The sequence below is a fragment of the Phaethon lepturus genome, unplaced genomic scaffold (genome assembly GCF_000687285.1).
Source record: "Phaethon lepturus isolate BGI_N335 unplaced genomic scaffold, ASM68728v1 scaffold25325, whole genome shotgun sequence".
In the NCBI taxonomy this organism is placed as follows: domain Eukaryota; kingdom Metazoa; phylum Chordata; class Aves; order Phaethontiformes; family Phaethontidae; genus Phaethon; species Phaethon lepturus.
This window is the reverse complement of record NW_010540214.1, coordinates 4,242-13,109: the sequence shown is the minus strand read 5'-3', so window position 1 is coordinate 13,109 and position 8,868 is coordinate 4,242. Positions and strand designations below refer to the sequence as shown.

At 55.8% G+C, this 8,868-nt stretch overlaps 1 protein-coding gene across 1 annotated transcript; it reads left to right on the top strand.

Annotated features, from left to right (window-relative positions):
• Nucleotides 1–4: 4 nt before the first annotated feature.
• Nucleotides 5–8,772, top strand: SLC44A2 (solute carrier family 44 (choline transporter), member 2; the record flags this gene model as incomplete). The annotated part of the gene is made up of 17 exons (XM_010287383.1): nt 5–85; nt 204–264; nt 470–593; nt 905–988; nt 1,380–1,492; nt 1,701–1,832; nt 2,203–2,302; nt 2,443–2,535; nt 2,793–2,877; nt 3,217–3,479; nt 3,552–3,646; nt 4,150–4,253; nt 4,656–4,729; nt 4,958–5,028; nt 5,238–5,326; nt 5,723–5,807; nt 8,666–8,772. Coding segments are annotated over 17 exons (1,761 nt in total), but the record flags the coding sequence as incomplete, so codon positions are not given.
• Between the last annotated feature and the right edge of the window lie 96 nt (nt 8,773–8,868).

Genomic DNA, 8,868 nt, shown 5'->3' with positions numbered 1-8,868 from the left:
CCTGAGCGCCTACAGCTCCCGTACGCCCGGCGAGCTGGAGTACTACCGGCACTTCTGCGTCCCCGAGTTCAAAAACCTGCAGAAGGTGGGTCGCGGGGAGCGCGGCGTCGGCATTCATCCTCCGGCCCCGGTGACGCCGGTGTTCCCCAGCGTGGTAATTCCTGCCCAAAGCGTTAACGTCCAGCTCGTCTGTCCCCATCCAGGCTCCCATCCAGGTCCTGAAGGACAAGGAGTGCCCGGCCGTGATTATCCCCAGCACCCCGCGTAGGTCTGGAGGGCTAACGAGTTGTGATTACGAGAGCCGATTAACGAGCTCGCTTCTGTCGGGGGAAGTTTTGGGGGGGTCGGAGGCTCCCGTTTGGGGTTTCTGGGGATCCAGTGTAGGTTCGTGACTACGGGGAGGGGGTTTTGGCTCGTCTCCCCGGGGCGGTCGGATGAGAGTGGCTGAGTTTCCCCTCCTCTCGCCCAGTGGCACGGCGATGCTTCCCGGCCATCCGGGCCAAGAAGGGCGTCATCATGGTCGGCAACGAGACCACCTACAACGATGGCCACGGGCACTGGAGGAACGTCACCGAGCTGCTGGAAGGGGCCAAGTGAGTCCGCAGCCTTTGCTCCGGGCAGACGCCGTGGTTTGTCGGTCGTTTCGTCTTTGCCGGGGCGGGCACGAGAGTGGGTGCTGGTGGTGATAATGGCAACGTGGCGGGGATGCAACCGGGGGAGCCTCTTAATGAGCCGCTTCGTTATTGCCGCTTCATCCGGAAGAGAAACGTTGGGTTTTATCTGCCAGCACAAGGACAAGGGGCCGTTGAGGCAGCGGGCGCGGGCAGAGCCTCGCTGGGGCTGACGCTCCTCCGCTTCTTCCCCCCGGCTTCCGCTTCATTTGTGTTTTATTTTTGTGTTCCAGAAAAGCAAACGTGGTCCTGGAAACCAGACAACTGGCCATGAAGATCTTTGAAGATTACACGGTTTCCTGGTACTGGATAATAATGTGAGCAGGGGCCGAGCTACGTGTCATGGCTGGACGGGAGCCCACGAGGGCCGCTGCTGTGCTGCGCCGGCCACGGGCTTGGCACCGCGCTCAACATGGGGCAAACCTCATGAATTACCAACATTTTATTTTTTTTTTTTTTTCCCCTCGCCCCGGCCTTTGCATAATTTCCGTTCAAACAAAATGAGAGATGGCAGAGGGTGTTTCGGAGCAACTTTCCTCAGATCCTGCTCGTGCTCCATCCCCTCCTCCATCAATGATTCCCATTTTTGAGGCTGCCCTGTCATTAAAGCTTGGGAAATGAGAGAGGACAAGCTGACCGACGGAGGAAAGCGGTGGGGAGGGGGTGGCATCGCCTGCTTTTTGACGCGTTGCTGCCTTCCTCCCGCAGAGGCCTCGTGATCGCCATGGTGGCCAGCTTCATCTTCATCGTCCTGCTCCGATTCCTGGCCGGGATCATGGTCTGGGTGATGATCGTGATGGTCATCCTGGTGCTGGGCTATGGTGAGCGAGTGATCGGGAGCTTCTCCCTGCTTTCCCCGCTTTCCTTTCCCTATCTGAAGTGGGCTCTGCACGAAGAATGTTCATACGCAGTGTCCTTCCAGGTGTCTTCTACCCAAACATCGGCATCATCGGGGTTGAGCCGAGGCTGCGGGCGTCTCGGTCTCCGCTTTTCGGTGCAAATAGGACAATTTTCTGCTTTTCGCCGCAGGAATCTTCCACTGTTACATGGAATATGCAAAACTAAAAGGGGAAGCGGGTTCTGACATCTCCCTGACGGACCTGGGATTTCAGACCGACCTACGCGTCTACCTCCACCTGCGGCAGACATGGCTGGCATTCAGTAAGCCTCCATCCTCCTCTGGATGTGGGACGGGACACGGTGGATGCACCCCAGCTCCAGTCCCTTTGAGGGACAGGGCTTGGGAAGGGGAGAGCATGGAGGTTTGGGGTCTTCCCAGTCTCTTCATGGCCCTTTGCAAAGAGCTGGGTTAAGGCGGGTGGCTTTGCTTGATGCCACCTCTGCTGTGGGACTGAGCTTAGGGCCGGGATGACTGGCCACGGGTTGGGTGCTGCTTTTCCACGTGAACCGCAGTGCCGGACGTGCCCCGAGGAGCGTTCGGTGCCATGATGGATTTGCTTGGGAAGGCAATGGTGGCCATCGGGCGCCGTCCGTGCCCTCGCGCTACCCGGGGCTCCCCTTCTCCTCCCAGTGATCATCCTGTGCATCGTGGAGGTGGTGATCATACTGCTGCTCATCTTCCTCCGCAAGAGGATCCTCATTGCCATCGCGCTCATCAAGGAGGCCAGCAGGTCCGGGTGTCACCCGTCCCCAGGCAGAGGTGGCCCCTGTCACCCGTTGCAGCAGGAGGACTCGGAGATGGCCAGGCTCCAGCCACCGAGGTCCTCCCATGGCCGCAAGGATTTGAATTGGGTTTTAACCCTCTTGGCAGGGCTGTTGGTCACATCATGATGTCGCTGCTGTTCCCGTTGTGCACCTTCTTCCTGCTGTGTCTCTGCATCGCCTACTGGGCCAGCACCGCCGTGTATCCTTTCCTCTTCCCTGCAGCTCTGCTTCCCGGGAAGGAAGCTGCTCAGAAATCAAAGGTCTTCCAGGCCGCTGAACATCTTACAGGATTAGTGACACATCCGTTTGTGAAACCGCCAGCTTAAGTCTCCAAGTTTAACTTAAAATCAAACCTAACATACAAAAGCGATTGCAGGAGGCTGGTGAGAGCAAAACGGAGTTAGGATTTGGGTTTGGGGTTTGCAAAAGCACGTCTCCTTAACCGTTGTTCTGCAGTTTCCTCTCCACCTCCAACGAGGCGGTCTATAAGGTGTTTAACGAGACTGCGTGCCAGTTTTCCGGGCAGACCTGCAAACCAGAGGTGAGGACACGGGGAAACTCATATGAATGCTACGCTTGATCTGTCAGAGATAAGATTGTTTGTTAGATGAAAAATATTCTGGTGGCTATTTGAGCCTGCAAGCTCTTCCAAGTGAAATTCTGCCTTTCGGAACTCGTTTACGTCATGTTGTTATTTTTCTTCAAGCTGTGGCGTGCGCAAAGCTGACTTCTCGGTCTGAGCGAACGCTACAGAAAAATTAAGCAGGATAATGTCCTCTGAAAGTCGAGATTGCTTTAGGTTGAGTGAAAGATGCTGTCGGTCCGCCCTGTGGCACGTCTCCAGCCGCCGCAGTGCGTGAGCGTCCGCTGTCCTCTCTAGACCTTCAACACAAGCAACGTCACCAAGCTGTGCCCCGACGCCCAGTGCCTCTTCGCGTTCTACGGGGGCGAGACGGCGTACCACAAGTATCTCATCGTCCTCCAGTTCTTCAACGTCTTCATGTTTTTTTGGCTCGCCAACTTCGTGATCGCGCTGGGCCAGGTGACGCTGGCGGGGGCCTTCGCATCGTACTACTGGGCCTTCAAGAAACCCGATGACATGCCCGCCTTCCCTCTCTTCTCCGCCTTCGGCCGCGCGCTCCGGTATGTCCCTCTCGAGGAGGACTTGCGAGCTTCTTGGAGTTGTCCCCTTCTAACCAGAGCGATCTTTCCCAGGTACCACACCGGCTCGATAGCCTTCGGCTCTCTGATCCTGGCCATCGTCCAAGTCATCAGGGTCACTCTGGAGTATCTGGACCACAGGTTAAAAGGTACCGAAGCTGGAATGGCAAACGAGTAGACAAACGAGGTTGGCTGCTTCTGCGTTCCTTGGTGCCAGAGCTCATGGCTAATGTCCAGGGGAATAATTTCAGTATTTTGGTAGAGAATCAAGATTTTCCTTGTAGGATCCCATAGCCGTCTCTTTCTCCAAGAGACGTTTCACGGGGTGGAAGCTGAGGGATGCACCACGGCTGCCGGGCTAAGTCAGCTGGTCCTGGGTGTCTGTACGGCTGCCAGGGAAGTCTGCGTCCGGCCGTACGACTCTTATTGATCACGCAATGTAAACAGCGAGCAGAAGCGTGGGAAGAGCACGCGAGGCAGCTCATCCCGCCGTCTGCAGCCGTATCGGCCTCCCAGGGAGGCTGAAAACAGGGCGTGGGGGGGAGGCTGTGACGGGGCAGCAGGACGACTCATTAGGGACCTTGAAGTTGCTTCTGTAAGAAAAGGCGTCTCTCGGTTTGGCTGCTCACCCTCTCCCATGGCATTCGTCCAGCTGCAGATAATAAGTTTGCCAAGTTCCTCCTGAGCTGCCTGAAGTGCTGCTTCTGGTGCCTGGAAAAATTCATCAAATTCCTCAACAGAAACGCGTACATCATGGTAAGACTTCCGGCGTTAACGCGCAAAGGGTCGTGATGACGGTGCAGGAGTCGCCGCGCTCTTGGAGGTTTCTTTGAGAAGCTGTTGAGAACCGTGTCTCCCAATGTCATGGGAAAACGAAGCTTTTCAACGTTTCCCAGCCGTTTCGCTGGAAAGCCTTGACCTCATCAGCCATGTCACTTTGACTTTGGGAGGGACCTTCTCAGAGACGCCAGGGTCGGGGACATTCAGCTCTGGGTGTCCGCGACACCTGACCTGTCAGTGGATGAAGAAACACTTCCAGGGTGGGATTTATCCGAGTTTTACTCAAAGATGGGATTAATTGCACCCTCTTTGTAGCAGTGAATTCAGTGCAGCTCTGTTTCTCTCTCCTCTGCCCCTTTTTTCCGGGACCTGCTCTAGATCGCCGTCTACGGCACCAACTTCTGCACCTCTGCCAGGAACGCGTTCTGTCTGCTGATGAGGAACATCATTAGGTGAGGTCCCGGTGGGTGCGAGGGCTCTGCTCTCAACAGCAGGCTTGCTTATTCCCAAGTCCTTCTTGCTGCCAGAGATCAACCTTGATCTGCCTGCCTTGTTTTCAGGCTTTCGCGACATTTTGTGCCACGCTTGCAACGCGCGTGCGCGTTGGCCGCCTCCTCCCACGCTTCCTTCTGAATTTGGGGCGGGGAGCGGATGCGGATGCTCATCTCTCTCGTTTCCAGGGTGGCCGTTTTAGATAAAGTCACGGATTTCCTCTTCTTCCTCGGTAAACTCCTCATTGTGGGAAGCGTCGGTAAGTGCTAGGGACTGGAAGTTTCTCCTCGGGGCGTATGGCAGCTGTAGGCTTTTGTAGCTGGTTACACCTTCCCAAAACCTTGCCCCTCTTTTCACCCCTCCCATGAAACCATTCCTTTCTGTCCCATTTTACATCTTCCCTGCACCCATTTGCTGCCTTTCTTCTGCCCGGCATCCCACAGCAATTTCCACCGTTTGCTTTTCCAGGAATCCTTGCCTTCTTTTTCTTCACCCAGAGGATAAAGCTGGTCCAAGACACAGCGCCGCCCCTGAATTACTACTGGGTCCCTATTCTGGTGAGCCGCTTTCTTGTCTTTTGGTGAATTTAGAAGCGATGGAAAGAGATCTTTAACACAAATGCCTTAAAAGCACCCTTCCGCCCGCTGCTCCTGAAGGACCTTCTTTGTTGAAGGTGTTTTCTCCATCCCCGTCAAAATGAGCCCTTTGTATCGGCCAGCTGCGAAGAGGCGTCTCGCCCTTCCCGTGCTGCCCAGATTGGCCTCCGTCCACCGTCGTTGCCGAGGCCTTTTGTCCGGAATCAGGCTGGTTCAAACAGTCCTGCCCTGTTCGTTTCTCCTCCTTCCCCCGGGGAATTCGGGATTCAGCAGGTTTCCTCCTCCCGGCCGAGGAACCGGGGCTTTGCGCTCTTTGCAGATGCCAGGTCGCGGCGTGACGCACAATTTCTCTTTCAGACAGTGATCGTGGGCTCCTACCTCATCGCCCATGGGTTCTTCAGCGTGTACGGCATGTGTGTGGACACCCTCTTCCTCTGCTTCTGTAAGTATCTGCCTCAGAGGGTCCATCACCCGCTGGGCAGGAGTGTGTGGTAGCAAAACCTCCCTCCCTTTGGGGCTGATCCCCAGAGTTGTACAGATTTGGGGTTTGCTCCGAATTCCCGTGGCCTCTCTGTGGTTTTCTCCCACTTTTTCCTTTACCAACTCCTACCTGCGTTCTTACCAGCATCTGCTTTCCCCCTGCCTGCTAGCAACAGACACCCACAACTCTCCCTGGGTCTCCTGCAGTCTCTCTTGGTCTTTCTGTTTTGGTGCTTTGGTCTTGGTGGAACCTAACTGCAACTAACTTCAATTTTCCTTTTTCTTTTTTCTTCCTTTTTCCCCCCTCTCCCCCTCGTGTCTCTCTTCACATGTTCTCCATCCTTCATCTCTGCCCTGCCTCTCCCCGGCTCTTCCGCTATTTTTCACTCTTCCCCATCACGGCCGTTTTCTTCCTGGGGTTGCGAAAAGGTGAAGATCTGGAGAGGAACGATGGATCTCCCGAGAGGCCTTACTACATGTCTAAGGGGAACCTAGAGCCTTCCAAAAGCGCCGATAGCCAAGGCTAGGGGCTGGCCCCGGGAGGAAGGCTGCATGCCTGGGGGGTCTGCTGGACGCTCTCGGCCCCCCGACCCAAGCAGCGTTCTCCTAAGCCCGCGTGTGGCAGCCACGGTGCAAATCTTTCCCCTGGATGTCCTCCAAAGCCTTGAGGGTAGAGGGGGTGCCGATTCCGCAGTGCCCGATGCTGTATCACGTCCACCTTCCCGCCCAATAATCAATATTCTGGTATCGAGAGAACGAACCTAGAGTGTCACCTAGAGTTAATCTGGGGTCCCACGTATCCGGTAGCACCCGGCGAGGAGCGCTCCGCTCCGGCGAGCGGCCGGGAACTGGCTGGACATGGACGGGTGCCGATATATAGTTGCGTTTCGTGTTGTTGGAGATCTTTGTTCCTAACCACCAGCTGTGAAAAGGACGGGAGAGCCGCTCTGCTCGCGGGGAGGCATCTCGCGTTGCAGGACGGTGGTTTGTGGGACGGGCTGAGTGGGTTCGCCAGCCAGAAAACTGGTCTCTCCGCGCTTTCCTCTTTGTTCTGCCCCCAGCAAAGAGCAACGAGCCTCTTTCCTCGCCCACTCTTTCTATGCAAAACTGGGTTGGCGCACTTAAAAAGACTTCTTTGTGAGATTGCAGATCTTTTGCTTTTAAGTCTGTTGCATCAGCAGCGCTTCTGTCACAAAACAGAGCTCGCCCTTGTCGCAGCCGAAAACTCCCGTTTCCTTGCGCTGTCGGTTTAGGGAAGGCAATAAGAGCCGTTGCCGGTTGCAAGCTCTTAAAACTCCACAGGCTTTTACTGGTTTAAAATGGTTTCTCTTGCTGGTTGCACAGAGGTTTAATCGCTGCAGGGAGGTGGTGGCTCCTCCTGGGAGCTGCCTGATGGGATCTGCTCTTTTTTCCCCCGGAGGTGGTTGAGTCGATGGTTTGGCTTCTGCCTGGTCCGGGCGGAGGAGCCGGAGCTGTAATGACTTTCCACGCTAACGGAGGTGGAGGCGCTTGCCAGGGGAGTACAGCCCTGCAGGCTGGGGTGGTTGTGGAAGGAAGACGCAGCCTGCGTGGAAGGCGAGTCCCCAAGCCGGCTCCGGCCACCCCAGATAGCCGAGGGTCCGGCCAGGGAAGGCGATGCCCAGAGGAGCGCTGTGAGCATCCCTGACGGGCTGGAAGGCTACGGGGACGGAGTGCATTGTGCTGGCGGGTGTAATTTCTACAGCTAGAAAAATCAGACGAAAAAAAACCCGTAAGTGTGACTGGGAGGCAACTGGTGAGGTTTTACAGCCCCTAAAGAAATGGCGGCCAAAGACAGGCTGGATCCTCACCTTGTTTTCTCCGCTTTACAGTCCAGAAATGATCAATATTTTGAAAAATGCCACTCTGGCAGCACATAGGCCAGGTAGCAGATCTCCTATTACAAATCCTCGTGCAGACAGAGCACTCCGTTTTGAGTCGTGCCCTCTTAAGGACAAAGCCAGAGTGTTAACGCTCGTATTTTCACAACAGAGAAATATTGAAATCCCTCTCAAAATATCCCAGGGCGCTTTCACTCAACTCTGAAGCTGGTCCTTTGTGGGTTTGTTTGGTTTTGGATTTGTTTGGTTTGGTTTTTTTGGTGGCTGTGATTTTCCTACCGCTTCTCGTTGGCGCAGCTGCTTTGCTTTGAACAGCGAGAGGCCGGGCAGCGTGTTCGGCGCTGGGAATACACCTAACGATTATGTATGCATGGCATGTTGACAAGGGCGTTGCGCACCCGGCGAGCAGCGCCAAGCGAATACCGAGCGAAATTGCTTTGCGCTCTTGCGAAATTGCTTTGCGCTCGCGTCATGAGCCATTTCGGCTGCACAATGGGAGAGCCGCGCTGCCTTGGCTCCGTAGAGGAGGGGAACCACGCTCCCAGCCAGCAGAGCTCGAGGTCGCGGAGGAAACCCCTTTTCTTACGGCACTGTTAAACTTTCCCGCTGCCCTCCGCCCCTGCCGAGAAGAAACCAGAGGGCCTGGGTGGGTTTTTTTTTAAATAATAGCAGCCTGTTTCTGGAGCGTGGTGCTCCCCGAACAATGGGAGAGGTGCGGCTGCGGTGGTTTGCACGGCCGGGGACATTTGGCCACGACACGGGAAGAAAACACCCCCCGTCTGCAATGAGCCGAAACCCTTTTATTTCTATCAAAGATAATTATTAGCCGAGCAGGACGACTGCTCCTCTAGCAGCTCCGTGCCGTTAGGCTCCTTGCTGCATCTGCTGCCATGCCCGCCACACCAACCTCTGTGTCTGCCCCCCGCCGCTGCCGCGCGGGGCGGGGGGTTTCTCTTTGCAGTGGAAGACCTGGAGCGTAACGACGGTTCGGCCGAAAAGCCTTACTTTATGTCGCCCAACCTGAAAAAGCTCCTGAAGAAGACGAACAAAGGTCAGCCGGATGCCTAGAGCCTGTCCTCGTCCTTTCTGCGCCTCCTCTTCCCGTTCCCGCTTCGGGAGCAGAGCTGCAGGATAACGCCCGGCACTCGGCATCGTTAGGCCCAC